General features: G+C 50.9%; 2 protein-coding genes and 1 long non-coding RNA gene across 3 annotated transcripts; 2 read left to right on the top strand and 1 right to left on the bottom strand.

Annotated features, from left to right (window-relative positions):
* The first annotated feature begins 831 nt into the window (after positions 1 to 831).
* KCNJ10 (potassium inwardly rectifying channel subfamily J member 10) lies at positions 832 to 2472 on the top strand. Its single transcript, XM_045876075.2, has one exon. It carries the CDS (start codon positions 1299 to 1301, stop codon positions 2457 to 2459), a length of 1161 nt encoding a protein of 386 aa, XP_045732031.2. The 5' UTR covers positions 832 to 1298; the 3' UTR covers positions 2460 to 2472.
* A 7086-nt stretch (positions 2473 to 9558) lies between these two features.
* LOC135364694 (uncharacterized) lies at positions 9559 to 10666 on the bottom strand. The gene is made up of 2 exons (XR_010412165.1): positions 10520 to 10666; positions 9559 to 9843 (listed from the first exon to the last, which is right to left on the bottom strand). It is a non-coding gene; the product is annotated as an uncharacterized LOC135364694 (long non-coding RNA).
* A 183-nt stretch (positions 10667 to 10849) lies between these two features.
* On the top strand, positions 10850 to 15504 carry PIGM (phosphatidylinositol glycan anchor biosynthesis class M). Its single transcript, XM_054507888.2, has one exon. The coding sequence runs from the start codon at positions 10984 to 10986 to the stop codon at positions 12259 to 12261; it is 1278 nt and encodes a 425-aa protein (XP_054363863.1). The 5' UTR covers positions 10850 to 10983; the 3' UTR covers positions 12262 to 15504.
* Positions 15505 to 16333: the final 829 nt, after the last annotated feature.

Below are 16333 nucleotides of genomic sequence, written 5' to 3'. Positions count from 1 at the left end.
CCAGATCCAGAGTCCAAGGGCTCCAGTGACTGAAATCCTTTCTCTGCTGGAAAAGTACAAGTTACTCCTTGGGCAGGAGTGATGGCACCTTGTAGGAAGCGAGCTGTCTCCTATTTCAGAGACTCGTCCCTCTTTCTTCTATCAGGACAAACAGCAATCCTGAATTTGAGCAAGTGCAGACGTAAGTGCTAACTAATATACACGAACTCTCCTACTTCACTCGGTCAAGGTGACTTTGCCACGGCGACCTGGCATTTCCCCCAGTCCTTGGGGAAACGTTCCCGCACCTCCAGGAGGCCTCGGCGTGATGGTTCTCCTTCACCATGGCTCAGCTGTTTTTGCTCGGGTCCTGTCTGTGCTCTTCCCACCCTCACCCCACCACCAGCCCAGACTGAGTTTCCCCCACGTGATGCAAATAGATGATGATAGTGATGGTGATGATAAAGGAATAATAGTAATCATAGTAAGACATAGTGAAATGGTCTGGGGGCTCAGAGGGCATCTTGAAAGGTAGAAGGATGGGTGGTTTCTGCTGTGTCCTGAGCCAGATGAGTATCTTGGCATCACTAGTGAGTACTGACTTGGGGCTGGGGGAAAGGTGGTGAAATTAAGGGTTTGTGGGTTTTTTTTTTTAAGATTTTATTTATTTATTTGAGACAGAGAGAATGAGAGACAGAGAGCATGAGAGGGAGGAGGGTCAGAGGGAGAAGCAGACTCCCTGCCGAGCAGGGAGCCCGATGCGGGACTCGATCCCGGGACTCCAGGATCATGACCTGAGCCGAAGGCAGTCGCTTAACCAACTGAGCCACCCAGGCGCCCGGGTTTGTGTGTTTTAAGCGGGGTTGGCCTGGAAAGATTTCAACAGGATAGTCTTTCTTGCTCTGCCATTCATGAGGGAGGGGAGGGATCCTATTTCAGAACGAGTGATCTTCCCAGAACTGGTTTTGCGGGGAATAGAGACCAGTAGAGCCCTCTCTTCTTGCCCCACCTTCAAAGAACTGTGAGCTTATGACTCTTTCTTTTCTGTGTCTCCCAAGAATTGCAAGTGTCAGACTGCATTGTGGTTATTTGCTCACTGAATGTGTCTCGCTCACTAGGCTGTGAGTCCTTGGGGTGCAAGGATGATGTCATTTTTCTTGTTGACTCACCAGTGTCTTGCACCGCGCCTGGCATAGAGCAAGCGCTCATAAACATTGGCTAATGCTAAGAACAAGTCAGCAGCACCAAACGGGTGTGACTTCCTCCTTCGCATCGGGGGGTGGCTAGGCGTTGGCCGGATTTCTGCAATAACCTCCATTATGCTGTCTTGCTCCCTGCAGATGACGTCAGTCGCCAAGGTGTACTACAGTCAGACCACCCAGACGGAGAGCCGGCCCCTCGTGGGCCCGGTGGTCCGACGCCGCCGAGTGCTGACCAAGGACGGCCGCAGCAACGTGCGAATGGAGCACATCGCTGACAAGCGCTTCCTCTACCTCAAGGACCTGTGGACCACCTTCATCGACATGCAGTGGCGTTATAAGCTACTGCTCTTCTCGGCAACCTTTGCAGGCACCTGGTTCCTCTTTGGTGTGGTGTGGTATCTGGTCGCGGTGGCCCACGGGGACCTGCTGGAGCTGGGCCCCCCCGCCAATCACACCCCCTGTGTGGTCCAGGTGCACACGCTCACCGGGGCCTTCCTCTTCTCCCTCGAATCGCAGACCACCATTGGCTATGGCTTCCGCTACATCAGTGAGGAGTGCCCACTGGCCATCGTGCTCCTGATCGCCCAGCTGGTGCTCACCACCATCCTGGAGATCTTCATCACGGGCACCTTCCTGGCCAAGATCGCCCGGCCCAAGAAGCGGGCGGAGACCATCCGCTTCAGCCAGCACGCGGTTGTTGCTGCGCACGACGGGAAGCCCTGCCTCATGATCCGAGTTGCCAACATGCGTAAGAGCCTCCTCATTGGCTGCCAGGTGACAGGCAAACTGCTTCAGACCCACCAGACCAAAGAGGGCGAGAACATCCGGCTCAACCAGGTCAATGTGACTTTCCAAGTCGACACGGCCTCTGACAGCCCCTTCCTCATTCTACCCCTCACGTTCTACCATGTGGTGGATGAGACCAGTCCCCTGAAAGACCTCCCCCTCCGCAGTGGCGAGGGTGACTTTGAGCTGGTGCTGATCCTCAGCGGGACGGTGGAATCCACCAGTGCCACCTGCCAGGTGCGCACTTCCTACCTGCCGGAGGAGATCCTCTGGGGCTATGAGTTCACACCTGCCATCTCGCTGTCAGCCAGTGGCAAATACATAGCTGACTTCAGCCTTTTTGACCAAGTTGTGAAAGTGGCCCTTCCTAGTGGCCTCCGTGACAGCACTGTTCGCTACGGAGACCCCGAGAAGCTCAAGTTGGAGGAGTCCTTACGGGAGCAAGCTGAGAAGGAGGGCGCTGCCCTTAGCGTGCGCATCAGCAACGTCTGATGGCCTGGTGTCCCACCTCCCCATCCCTCTGGTCTCTCCTCTCTGGCATCCTGGGTGAGGGCTGTTACCCAGGCTTACTGGGGAGTCCCAGAAGCACCCATCCTCCACTCCCTCTGCTTCACCCTGGTGGCCTGTGGCTAGGCGAGGCCAACTGGAGTCCGAGCTTTCCTTCCATTGTCCCCTTCACCTCACCCCACTTCCACCTGATGCACAACTCCCTTACGCCAGGATGGGGGAAGGAGAGGGAAGATTAGGCTGAAGTGACTTAGAATGCCTCAGCCATGCTTGGAGACTCACATTAGGAGGACCACTGCAGTTGGTTGGATAGACTCCCCCCACCTCCCGCCACTACCACCACCACCAAGTTCGGTGACTTGAGGCTGGGGCCCCCACCCGCCTCTAATTTCCCACACAGCTAGTTCCCTAAGGCAAGACTCTGACAGTCCTTTTGGGGTCTGTGCCCTTAGAAATACGGGAATCTGGAATTCATTTATCCTGGGTTCTCTACCAACCCCTGTTGAAAGAAGTCCGAGTTTTTCATAGCGTGGTTCATTTCTGCTGGCAAATTCGGACTATAACCTAGAATCCTGGTCACCAGTTTTCCTCTTTCTATTTTCTCAAGTGGACCCTCTCTTCAGATACCCAGTTCTCTCATCGCTGCCTCTGCTCCCAGAGAATTGAGGCTGACCCAGGAAATCTGAAACAGTCACAACCACCACACCTGCACCCATTCTGGAATCCGAACTCCTCAGCGTGGAGTGACCAATGCAGAGCTTTTGTCCAAAACCTGACCCTATTCTGCACACAGCCCTGGGAGGATTTGTTTCCTGGTGACCTGTGGATGGGATGAGCCTTGCCAGTATGTTCCCAGGCCCCACAGAAAGGTCTGGAAATGATGTTCCAGATACTTACAGGGCCCAGAATCCCTAGGAAAGTGACATCAACCCTACCATGCAGGATGAGCAAATCCTCAGATTTCCAGACTGCCGTGTGGAGCCTCTGGAATTGGGGGTGCTTTATTAGGGTTTGGGCCAGGGCAGAACTCTGTGGCTGGCAGACACAGGCTGTCACCCCTACCTGTGCCCCTCTGACGGTACAGGCTATTTCATTAGTCAGTGCTGGGAGGGAAGGGGACCACGCCTCCTGGCCAAATAACCTGGGTCTTCCTTAGCCATTCCTGACACTTGGGATAAAGTGGGTGCCAGCCCCATCTCCACTCTCCTCTGCCACGAAGCCACCTTCAGGTGCGTTAAAGGGCACACTTTGGGAGATCAACTTCAGGCTGTTCCTTGTTCCCTGGTGGGGGCTGTGGGAGGGGCCAAGAAAGGCAAACGGGCACCAGAACTTTCTCTAAAGCCCCAAATCCCAAGAGTGCCTCCTGGTCTCATTTAGGTACCAAGGAACTGTCCCCCCGCCCCCACAGTGGCTCGGTGTAGAGTCCGTGCATGAATCAAGTGGCGGGTTGTTCAGGTGGACTCGGTCGCTTGTTACAAGCTACACACTTACCCAGAATGGGTACGTGCGTCTGCGTGTGGAGCTTTACAGAGAAACTCTCATGGTTCTGAGGATGGACCCATGGTCACCACAAGATCCACATAAGATCCTCTTATGTGCCTCTTTCCTTGAACTTGGCTAACTACGACTTCAAAAGGAAGACCCTTCATTCTTCACTGACTGCAAACCCCACCAACACTCCCTAGCTCTCAAGAAAACAAGAACCAGAAAAACTTGAAAATCCGACACAGAACAGAAGCCAGTTTCTGGGCTCTCAACTTTATTCAACATGAGACTTACCTGATTTTTTCCCATGTGTAAAGGCCCAAAGTACTGGAGTGAGAGTGTGTGTGTGTGTGTGTGTGTGCGTACCTTCTTATCCATTAGCAGGCCATCCTCCACTAGCTTCTTCTGCGCACAGCTGCGTCCCTCCCGAGGGAAATCCTTTCTCCCTAGTCCCCTGCTGTCAACTCTAGGCCCCCAGACTCTGCTCAGATTCTCGCATAACAGAATGAGGACATTTTCCGACTTAACCTTTTTGATTCTCCTCCATGACCCCAGACTTTGCTCTAAGCTGCACTTTAAGTCATTCTGTCCTTTTAATACAGCCTGGCTGACCCTCCCTTAATCCTCCCCAGAGAACAGTGGCACCCTCCCCCCCCCCAACCGGCTCTTTACACTATGGCCTCTTCCTCAGAGCTGAAATCCTTCTTCGGGCTTTCAGACAAGCTTGAAAATCAGCCAGGTCTGGTGAGAAATGGGCCCTGCAGACTTGGACTGTCAGGAGGGCGCTAGGCACCGATGTTAACGGGGAGATGCCAGACGGGCAAAACAACCGATGGGGGAGGGTACTCAGGGTGTGACGATGACAAAGGGTGCTGCTGAGGGACCCAGTGAAATCGATGAAACCCGAGTCTCCCTTGGACCAGCGGATGAGACGTAGGTGGAGGCTCGGGAAGTAGGACATGGTACATATGGAAGGCTGACCTAAGGAGAAAGAGACAGAGATAATATATATGTAGAGAGATGTATATAGATGTATATAGGACCAAATATACTGAATGTACAGAAAGGAGATGTTAGCGTGGGGGCAGGTATCTTGCTCTGGTTTTGGGGCAGGACTCCCCGGATTTCCAGACTTTTGACCAATGATCCTGGTTTCAAGGTGGAAGCGAGATAGCTGAGGCGGCTTTTGGGTTTGATGACGGGAGAGGGAGGCGTGGAAGCTGCTCTTCCTAAGTGAGGAGACGCCCACTGAGGCTTCCGTTAATGCGGGCTGAGGCCCAGGAGGAGGGAGACAGGAGGAACGCAGGGGGCGGCCGCTGGGGCCACGGGCATCTAGAACCCACTTCCGCTGCGTGTTCCACCCCCGCGGTGTCCTGTCACTGTGGCACTTTTTTTGTTTGTTTTTTTGGTTTTTAAAATAAAAGCACCTTCTGTGTCCTTTTCTTGAAGTACACTGTATGTCTCCTTCCTCCACAGGGCTGGGGGCCATGGCAGCTCCAGCTCGCTGGGGGAAGGCTGTCCAACCGGGAGCTGAGTGCTTCGGTGTGTGGGGGGCACTGATGGGACGCCCCGACCCTAGCTTCCAAACGCCAGGACTGTAGAGGTGTGGGGCTCATGATGGGCCCAAGGCCGAGGCCCGGCCCTCTACATGGCTGCAAGCAGCCCAAATGCTCTCTGTGCCAGAAGAGTCCCAGTCCTGGCACTGGGTTTGTGGGGGGGGGGGGGGTGGGCATGGCAAACAGGAGGTGGGGGGTTATCAGCTGCCCCGGGGGAGGGTGCGGTTCCATGAGAGGCTTCGGAAATCCTGACTCCGCTCCGCCTCATTATCCACCACCCATCTCTGCCAGCTAATAAGACCATCCAAGAATTTCCCCATGAAGCCTGAGCAAAGAAGCCAGCTATAATGTTGATACAAGTCGGGGATACTGCCCCCTCCCCAAGGCTGCTACCCTGGCCCTTTCCCCTGCTGGTTAACCCAGTTTCTTTGTAACAGGTAACACGCCACCCTTGCTGTAGATAAACAGCTCGGTCATGGCTAGCTCGACCGAAGCACAAGTGCCCGGGGACAGCTTTTCCAGTCACCACATTAAAGACTAAACCAGGTCAAATTTACCTAGTAAAAAAAGACGTGAGCTTGTTTGGTTTATTTTACTTAATTTTAGTCTCTTCAGAATAAGCTGCTGAATAAAATAGACAAATCTCTGTTCTTTACTGCAGCATCTTTTAGAAATAGAAGCCAATCCTAGTATTGGGGCCTGAACCCACAGGCCTACCTAAGAATGGAGCGTCGAGTGAGGCTGAGCTGGGAGGACTGAGCACATGGCCAGGCCCTCCCCGTTCACTGCCATCATCCACTCCCTCCCTCATTCCCGTAGCTCCATCATCAACCTTAGGATCCTTTAGCAAATACCTTTTCACACTGTTTTTAAAGGATTTAAAAAAAAAAAAAGTTAAAACTCAGAAATCTGAGTATTGGTTCAGCTCAATCCCGCAAAGTCAAGTTGCTCTGAATCCTGGGCTTCGTCCCTTTCAGCCAGGGATTCACATGCCCAATTTCCCTTCCACGCTACTGTGTAGACATTCCTTATATATCTTCGAGCCTCTATGAGCCTATTTGTTTCATTGTTGGGCACTTTGCCCCAACATTCAAAGAAATGGATTTTTCTTCTACTCTTATCCATCGCTTACCTGAAAAAGATCTGTTGTCAATATCCAGTCCTGAACCCTCTCTGACAAGAGGTAACACATCCCAGAGTCACTGACTCCTGTTCCCCAGAAATGGAAGGACAGAGGGAGGAGGGGGGAGAAAACGGGGTCTCTTATCATCATCAACAGATACTTATCTAACATGTTTAGGAAACACTAGTTTAGGGATGGGTCATAAGACATACGAGATACAGGATATATGAAATATACAGTCCCTTATACTTTGAAGACACTTGCAAACTTGTGAGGAAAACAAGGTATATTACAAGTCGCACACACTAAGGGCCAGATATACCATCAACGACACGTTCTAAGAGTGAGACGCCCGTGGAAATTCCTCACGGGGACAGGCACTAGGCAAGGGAAGGTATCGATCTATGAGATCTAGTTAGAACACATTTGACCTAAGATTCAAGAAAAATTCAGCAAATACTGAGTTCCTATTATGTGGAAGGTACCACTCAACTAAGAAAGGAGGAGGATACGATGCACACCATAAGGGCTTTGCACCTGCTATTCTTCTGTGGAACTCCTTACCGCTTGCCGACCCCAGCCTTGCTCACTCTTACTACGCTCATCTCAGACCAAAACGCTGTTAAAAGCTATGGTTGCACCACATACCCATCATTCATAGCACTTACCAGAGCAGCAACTGTACTTGTGAATTTACTGGAAAACAGAGGGTAATGTCTGTCTCACTCGCTAGACCTCAAGTGCCACGTGAATGGGACTCATGTCAGCATTCGGTCACCAGCAGAGCCTGGCACTTCGCCCGGGACCTGCACGTATGTTGCTCAATAAATGTAGCAGAAGCAAGGGAAGAGGGAGGGAAGAAATAGGTCTCAAGTTCACACAGTTAGTACACAGTGCAGCTCGTATATTTGTTAAATACCCATAAAAGATTTAGGTATCATATTTCATAAGGCATGACATAATTGTCAAAAAAAAGAGAACAGACAAAAAGCTCCACTGTTTTGCAAGGGGAGAGATAATTTCCACCCGTTAAGGTCTAGGGAGAGTTTCGAGGAGTTGAGGTTAGAGTCCAGCATCAAAGGACAAATAGTATTTAGATAAGTGAAGAGAAACAGGATTCTCTGTAGGTGGTACGAGGAAAAGTACTGTAGGAAGAAAGCACAGGCATATTATGTAAAGGATGGGTTATAAACCTAGAAGAGAGGGCTTTATAAAGGTGAACAGACTGAAAAGGCAGTGTCATGGAGGGACTGAATATCGGGCTATATGGTCTATTATTTTTTTTCAATAGGCAGTGGGAGCCATTGAAGATATTTGAGGAAGGAAAGAATCTAATTAAAGTACTGTTTATGAGTATCAACCTAGCAGAATTGAGAGACAGGAGACACTAAACCAGTTATGAGACTTTCAAAAGCTTGGGGGAAAGGTAATTGCCAGAGATCCTAGTGTAGTGGAGGTGGTCGGTACATATTATTAAATGGAGCTGTTGAAGGTCTGGACTAAGGTACAGGACACTGAGCATGAAAAGAATTAGGAATATGGGCGCCTGGGTGGCTCAGTTGGTTAAGCGACTGCCTTCGGCTCAGGTCATGATCCTGGAGTCCCTGGATCGAGTCCCGCGTCGGGCTCCCTGCTCGGCAGGGAGTCTGCTTCTCCCTCTGACCCTCCCCCCTCTCATGTGCTCTGTCTCATTCTCTCTCTCTCAAATAAATAAATAAAATCTTTAAAAAAAAAAAAAAAGAAAAAAGAATTAGGAATAGATTCCAAAGAAATTACAAAGCAGGAAATATAAGCAAGATCTACAAAAAACAAAACAAGGACAGTGATTGAATCAGCCGGTACTCCAGCAGAAAACAGAGGGTATACTCAAAGAGCTAATATGGATAGGATTTAATGGAGGGATTATTTACAAAGGTGTAGGCAGGGCTAATAAGCCAACAAGGGATGGTGAAGCACCCAGGGCCTCCCCATAGCAGGAAAGCCTTTACCAGTCTTAAACCTGGCGGGATGGTGACTGGAAACTGGTGAGAATTGTAGCCAAGGGAGGGGGCTGTGGCTCCAGTGGCCTTAGGCAGCAAGACTCAGCCACTGCCAAAGATCTGCTAGCGTCTCCCACTGGCTTATTCTCATGGGGAGCCAGACGGCAGGGAAGACGGGGTGATGCTGCCCAGAACAGGGCAAAAAAAATGGAGAATAGATCTGGAAAGCTAAAGAGAGCAAAACAGTACAGTGACCAAGCTCAAGGCCCTGGCTAAGGATGCTGGGGACAAGCTACGCACGTGTGTAGCTGGACGTACCAGGGCAGAAGCCTGGAGGCAGCCAGTGAAAGGGGTAATCGGAAGGACTGGACGGAATAGCTCAAGAGGTAATGAACCGCTGAGCATCTGAAAAAACTGGAGCTCTTTTGGAAAGAGGTAAGAAATAGAATCCCTGAGCCCAGTGCACAAGGCTCAGTACGGGCTCCTTAAAGCCTGGAATACTTCTGTCCCACCTAGAAACTGGAAGGGAAGTCGGACCTCCCTGTCCAAGTTATTTTCCTGGACCCCAGTCCCTTCTTCAGTCCCACAACTACTATCTGTATCTCATGCCTTTGACTTCAGTGACCCCAGTGGAGTTTTGTTTCATTAACTGTTTCTTGTTTCCTTACCTGCCCAAGTTGGTGCCTCCCACCTATTTAATGGGTAAGCTCTATAGGGTCCAATGGGTTGAGGCTGTTCTGCCACACTACCTAAACCAACGCCGCCCGAGGAGCCGTTACTTAGTTAATCCTCAGACACGGACCTTCCATATCCTCTACTCTCTGGGACTAAGCCTCACTTAGCTATCACTGGCAGAGAGAATGATCAGAGCTAGAGTCACAGTGAGAGCAAATATCTGAAAGATTGAGACGAGACCAAAGGAGAGGAGGCAGAGAAGGAAATAATTCATCATCAACATTTTATTTACAGGTTAGCCACATAGTAGTTAGAAAGAGAACTGCTTTTGTGTTCTAGCTCTGCCATTAGTTGATGATGTGATTGAGGAAAATTATGTCACCTCCGGAAGTCTTGATTTCTTCATCTGTGAAGGTAGCGTATCCACCTTGCCTGGTAAGGTTTTAGCACAATGCCTGACACACTGCAAATAGGTTTCCAACAGAGCTAGCTGTTGGGAATCACCACCATCAGCATGGTGACGTGCTACCACTCTACGTGTAGCTGGTATGCTGCAAAATAAACACAGTTAAAAGTAACTACCGGGCCGCCTGGGTGGCTCAGGTGGTTAGGCATCTGACTTCGGCTCACGTCGTGATCCCAGGGTCCTGGGATCGAGCGCCACATCGGGCTCCCTGCTCAGTGGGGAGTTTGCTTCTCCCTCTCCTCCTGCCCCTCCCCCTACTCATCCTCTCTCTTTCTCTCTCTCAAATAAATAAATAAAATCTTAAAAAAAAGAATCTTCGGGGCGCCTGGGTGGCTCAGTCGTGAAGCGTCTGCCTTCGGCTCAGGTCATGATGCCAGGGTCCTGGGATCGAGCCCCGCATCGGGCTCCCGGCTCAGCGGGGAGCCTGCTTCTCCCTCTGCCTCTCTCTCTCTGTCTCTAATGAATGAATAAATAAAATCTTTAAAAAAAAAAAGGAGTTAACATCCGAGCTGAGGCCTGGAAGGTCAGTGCTGGCTGGGGACGGGAAGGCAGCCGGGCCACAAGGAGGAGCGAAGTCCGCAGCCGCGAGGCCCCGGGGCGCCCTTCCCGGCCTCGCCCCGCACCCCTCCGCCGGGGCTGCCGAACAAGACACCGGCCCCCAGCTCACTTCGCGCGCGGACACAGGCACAGTTTCAAAACAAGGATACGTCCGGGCACGCACGCGACACGCATGCTCGGCGCGGCCCACGAGCCCCGGTTACCGGCGAGCTGGCGGTGGGGCGCCCGGCAAGCGATCTCACTGTCGGGTCTCCGGCTCGGGGCCGCTCCGTCCGTCTCTGGCTCCGTCTCCGCGGAACGGAGCTGCGGCGCGGGAAGGGCGTCACGCGAGGAGAACCACCGCCCCGCCCCGCGACGAGAGCCGCGGGCCTCCGGACCACGCCTCCCGCAAGGACCGGAAGTCCCGCCCCGCCGGAGGAAGGAGCGGCAGCGACGCAGCCAATCCGGAGGAAGGCAACCTCGGCCGGGCCACTGAGAGCGCGGCGCCTCCCGCCGGAAGCGGGACGGGGGCGGGGCGTCTGCCGGAAGCTACCGACCCGCGGTCGTTCCGGTTGGCGGCGGGCGGGCGGGAGGTGCGCCGGCCGCCCGAGGCGCGGGCGCCGAGCGAGGGCCGGGGCTCCGAGGGCGGCTCCGGGCCGCGGCCGAGCGGCTGACGCGCCGTGCGGCCATGGGCCCGAGCGGGCCCTGGGGAGAATGGCTCCTGGGCCTGCGGGTGCCGCCGGCCGGGGTCTTCGGCGTGGCCTTCCTCGCCCGGGTGGCCCTGGTTTTCTACGGGGTCTTCCAGGACCGGACGCTGCTCGTGCGCTACACGGACGTGGACTACCAGGTGTTCACGGACGCCGCGCGCTTCATCACGCAAGGGCGCTCCCCGTACCTGCGGGCCACCTACCGCTACACGCCGCTGCTGGGCTGGCTGCTCACGCCCAGCGTCTGCCTGGGGGAGCTCTTCGGGAAGTTTCTGTTCATCAGCTGCGACCTCCTCACCGCCTTCCTGCTCTACCGCCTGCTGCTCCTCCGGGGGCTGGGCCGGCGCCGCGCCTGCGGCTACTGCCTCTTCTGGCTGCTCAACCCCCTCCCCATGGCGGTGTCCAGCCGGGGCAGCGCGGACTCGCTGGTGGCGGCGCTCGTGCTGGCGGCGCTGCACCTGCTGGCGAGGAGGCAGGTGGCGTGCGCCGCAGTGGCCTACGGCCTCGCCGTGCACATGAGGATGTACCCGGTGACCTACCTCCTTCCCATCGCCCTGCACCTGCTCCCGGAGCGCGGCGGCGGCGGCCCCCCGGGCGCCCGCCGGCCCCGCTGCCCCTTCCAGGCGCGTCTGTGCGAACTCCTCAGGAGGCTTTGCAGTCGGGCCGTGCTGCTCTTCGTGGCGGTGGCCGGGCTCACGTTCTGCGCCCTCTGCTTCGGCTTTTACAGTAAATACGGCGGGGAGTTTCTGGAGCAAGCCTACCTGTATCACCTGACGAGGCGGGACCTCCGGCACAACTTCTCTCCGTACTTCTACCTGCTGTACTTGACCGCGGAGAGCCCGTGGAGCCCCTCCCTGGGCGTCGCCGCCTTCCTGCCGCAGGTCGTGCTGCTCTTGGCCGTGTCCTTCGCCTATTACAGGGACCTCGTCTTCTGTTGTTTCCTGCACACGGCCATCTTTGTGACTTTTAACAAAGTCTGCACCTCCCAGTACTTTCTCTGGTACCTCTGCCTGCTGCCCCCTGTGATGCCGCTCGTGAGAATACCCTGGAGACGGGCTGTGCTCCTCCTAACGCTGTGGTTTATAGGGCAGGCCTTATGGCTGGCTCCTGCCTATGTTCTCGAGTTTCAGGGAAAGAACACCTTTCTGTTTATCTGGTTAGCTGGTTTGTTCTTCCTTCTTATCAACTGTTCCATCCTGATTCAAATAATTTCCCATTACAAGGAGGAACCCCCCGTGGAGAGAATCAAATATGACTAATAGGACTCCAGTCCTTCTGCCACTTCGATTACATGCTGATTGTCCTGAATGGACCAGAAGAGAGCTTTGGGAAACTTTTTTTTTTTTTGAGACAGAGAGAACGAGAGAGAGAGAGCACATGAGAGGGGGGAGGGTCAGAGGGAGAAGCAGACTCCCCACCGAGCAGGGAGCCCGATGCGGGGACTCGATCCCGGGACTCCAGGATCATGACCTGAGCCGAAGGCAGTCGCTCAACCAACTGAGCCACCCAGGCGCCCCTTGGGAAACATTTTTGAACATCCTGTGCGCTCTAGTGAAAATTCAGTTTGGAGCATAAAACCCTGTTCCAACGGAAATTAAGACAAATGGTTGCCTTATTTAGAAAGGGGACTCAGTGACTGAGGTCCACGTCTAGGAAATCTTAAGACTCTCAGTTATCTGGGACATGATGGGAAGTAAAGGTTACCTGTTGAAAATGGAAAATCTGATGAAACGGAAGTAAAGGTTACCTGTTGAAAATGGAAAATCTGATGAAACTATCAGATGATAAAAGGTTTTTGTAGAAAAATAGAGGAATGTCGTTAGAGACATAAAGTCTTAAGTCGGTATTCGTATCAGTTATACTATGCTACAGTCCGAAAATGTCTTTTTAAGCCCCACTTTTTCTTTTTAAAGCTTTCCCAATAGCTGTGAAAACTCACGGAACATTCCTAAAGTACAGCTTTTAGATGTCAAGTGTTAAGTAATACCACTGTGCTTAGGTTGGGAGAGTTCATTCTGTGTTAAAAGTGGGGGCTTAGAAAAAGAGCCCAAAGAATTTAAATTGTAATCATGTTTCACGTATTTGTTTTATTACTTAGTTTTTCAGCACTTAGTCTCAGTGGTATTAGACTACCATTTGGTTTTATACAGGATTAAATTAAAATTCACCCATCTTTAAACTTGAGTCATTACATATTTCAAAATAGCCTCTTGCTTTTGATGTTTGAAGTCCACAAACCATTAGGGACATTTTAGTGTTCTCTTATACCTCTTTGTTTTTAATTTTCTGATTGCCTTAAAATATTTTTCATACAGAATTTAAGGCAATCAAGTGTAATCTGTGTTGTAAAAATGAAAACTAGTAGATTTTAAGTGATAGAAAACTAAATTGTTAGTAAGACATTTCCCAGCTTAAAAATACCCCACTTAAAAAAATTCCATGGTGGAAATGGAGACCTGTCTGGGAGGCTCTGGAAAGCCTAGAAGCATCCTAAGTAGCCATAAATCTAGACCAAGAAATTGAGGGAGAGAATGTGGAAATGAGGCTTTGATGAGCAGATCCATTTCCCTTATTACTATGATGAATATTTCTAGGGAAGAAATGCTTTCTGAGATTTAAATGAGCAACCTAAAAAAAATTTTTTTTAACATAGCCCATCTAGGCTGGGGACTCCCTAACACTCTAAAAAAATGCAGTAGTAATATAGGAGTTTGACTTTATGATTGTGGTTTTAAAAGATGAGTAGTTTATCAACATTGTTCTTTCACAGTAAAAAACAAAAACAACTTCCGAGAAGTAGACTATTTCTTACCGGTGCAGGTCAAAAAAGACTTTGAGAATAAGATGTGTATAAGCTGGTTGTAAATAAGAATGCTCTTATGGGCAGCACTTCTTTGATGGATACCTTCTGGAACCTGCCATTAGAAGGGAAGAATGGGTGGTTTTCAGGGGTTGTTGTTAGGTGCAAATAGCAGAGACCATTAATTGTTGAGGACAGTGACCTTTCTTATAGCACCTAGTCTCATGTCCCACATTAGTCTTATCTTGAGGGCTCTTTGTATGTGATTGTTCACTAGTGACCTTCTAACCATGACATTCTTATCAGTCTTGGCTTTTTTTTTTCATTCTTTTGTAATAAAGAAAGTGCCCAGGCCCAGGAGATGTAGATTACTACAAAGTGAGTGGAGCTCAGCACTCTCGTTAAGGCTTGCTAGCGTGTCCCTCTTCATCTTGTATTTGTTTGAGGGGCAGTCTTGCACTTGTGCAGGAGTTCCTGTTACTCCCAAACTTTTCTTTTCAATAATTCCTCACCTTTAATAATCCCCTCCCACATCCAAATCCTCTCACCAAATTGCATCATTTCTTGGTGACTCGACCTAGCCTAGTCTAAGTGGATTTGCTGAAGCACGTTAGCCCAGCTGTGGTAGATCAAACTATGGAAACCATGTGACCATGATTTCCAAAAGGTAAATGGTCATTGTTGGATTCCTCTTGGATTCCAGTGTATGGTGTGCAGTGTGCATTCATCCATTTGCAGTTCATGACTGCGTGTGGCACATGAGAACACAGACCGCTTAGGTTCAAATTCCAGTGCGCCACCTTGGGCGAGCTGCTTTTATCTAGACAGACTAGCTTTCTGTCTGTGAAATGGGGATGATACTGTAATCCTCAGAGAATGGTTTGTGAGGATTAAGTGAGTTAATATACGATGCTGGCACAGAACAAGCCATTCCCCATCGCCTCCCCAGCTTTACTGTCTGTTCACAAGCTTTTGAAGAAGGAGCTACTTTTGGAGTCTAGGGCTAAGCCTTTTCCCTCAGTCTTTTTTTTTTTAGATTTTATTTGTTTATTTGAGATAGAGTGAGAGCGAGAGAGAGTGAGAGAGTACTGGGGGGGAGGGGGCAGAGGAAGAGGGAGAAGCAGGCTCTCCACTGAGCAGGGAGCCCGACATCATGACCTGAGCCGAAGGCAGACGCTTAACCGACTGAGTCACCCGGGCACCCCCTTTTCCCCAATCTAATGGATATACGAAAAGAACCTGGGTTTATACTAAATAATTGTTTAAACTACCAGCTACTATAACTTTGTTCCTCCTAATCTTGATCTGGTTCTTTGAAAAGAGAGTAGTTACCTGTGAAAGTGTGCAGAATTTTCAGATGTCTGATTCCAGCTGGACAGCCAACTAAGCAGTGGAGGTTTGGCTCGTACCCCTGAGTTAGCACTTCATTCTCCATTGTGTTAAGGACTCATTCAAGGGTTGGCGCTCTGTCGGTGGGAGCACATGTCTTCTGCCTGTGTCAGAAGCATCAGAAGAGCATAAGCATTTTTTCAGCGCTGATTCAGGAGAACCATTCATTTAGTAAAAACAAGCATTTGTATTCTTTATCCTGAACAAAACCCAGACTAACAGAATCTTCCTATCTGCTCAGACGCATTAATTGTTTTGTCTGCTGTATGAAATGAAATGACACAGTGACTATAAAAATCATCTGGAGCATGAATATCTGAAGCCCAGTTCATTTCTCAAAGGAGAGTTTCAACCTTTGTTCTCTATTTTTAGGCAATTATGTAGAGATCCAGGTCCGTGCCAAGTCCTGTAATAGACGAGTAAGACCAGGTCCCTGCTCTTGAAGAGTGAACAGTAAAGACAGAAACGCACCCTATTAAATGCTATGTGAGACCCCGTTAAGTTCCACAGCAGTCCCGAGATTTGTGATGCGGGCAAGTGGAGGGTATCCCTACTCCTGTTTTACGGATAAGAACACTGAGGCTCAGAAACAATGACTTTCCGGGCAATGGCAAGACTAGATCTCCTCTAATCCTGCTATTTTCTATCCTATTTTATTTTGCAAGTCCTTTTTCATTCCACCTGATGACAGGTGACAGTGAAAAACTTCATTTCTTTGCCCAGTGTCGTTCATTTTAGCAGACTACCTAGCACAAGGCCCCGAGTATCTTCCATGTGCCGAGCACCGTTCTGGGTATTGTGGATGCAGCTCTAAGGGAAGCACTCTCTTCGTGGGGCTTACATTTTCACGGGAGGCCAAGAAGAAGCAAAAACATGGCTGTGATGATTGCCGTCAAGGGAAGGAAGACAGGCTAAGGAAGGTGGGAGCCGCTTTCCACGGAGTGCTTAGGGAAGGCCCCGTGAGGCGGCTTCCGGGCGGAGGCCTGGAGGAAGTGCAGACATGACCTTCTTGTGTTATCAGGGGACGAGCGAACAGCGGGGCGGAGGCCTGAGGTGGGAGCCTGCTCGGCGTGTTTAAGGTACACCAAGAAGGTGAGCGTAACTGATTGGAGCAAGCGAGGAACAACCAGAGTCTTAATGTG

The sequence above is a fragment of the Mirounga angustirostris genome, unplaced genomic scaffold, assembly GCF_029215605.1.
Source record: "Mirounga angustirostris isolate CCGP_5_RB_7025 unplaced genomic scaffold, mMirAng1.0.hap1 SCAF_6, whole genome shotgun sequence".
In the NCBI taxonomy this organism is placed as follows: domain Eukaryota; kingdom Metazoa; phylum Chordata; class Mammalia; order Carnivora; family Phocidae; genus Mirounga; species Mirounga angustirostris.
Note: the sequence above shows the minus strand (reverse complement) of the source record. Positions and strands in the feature narration are given on the sequence as shown.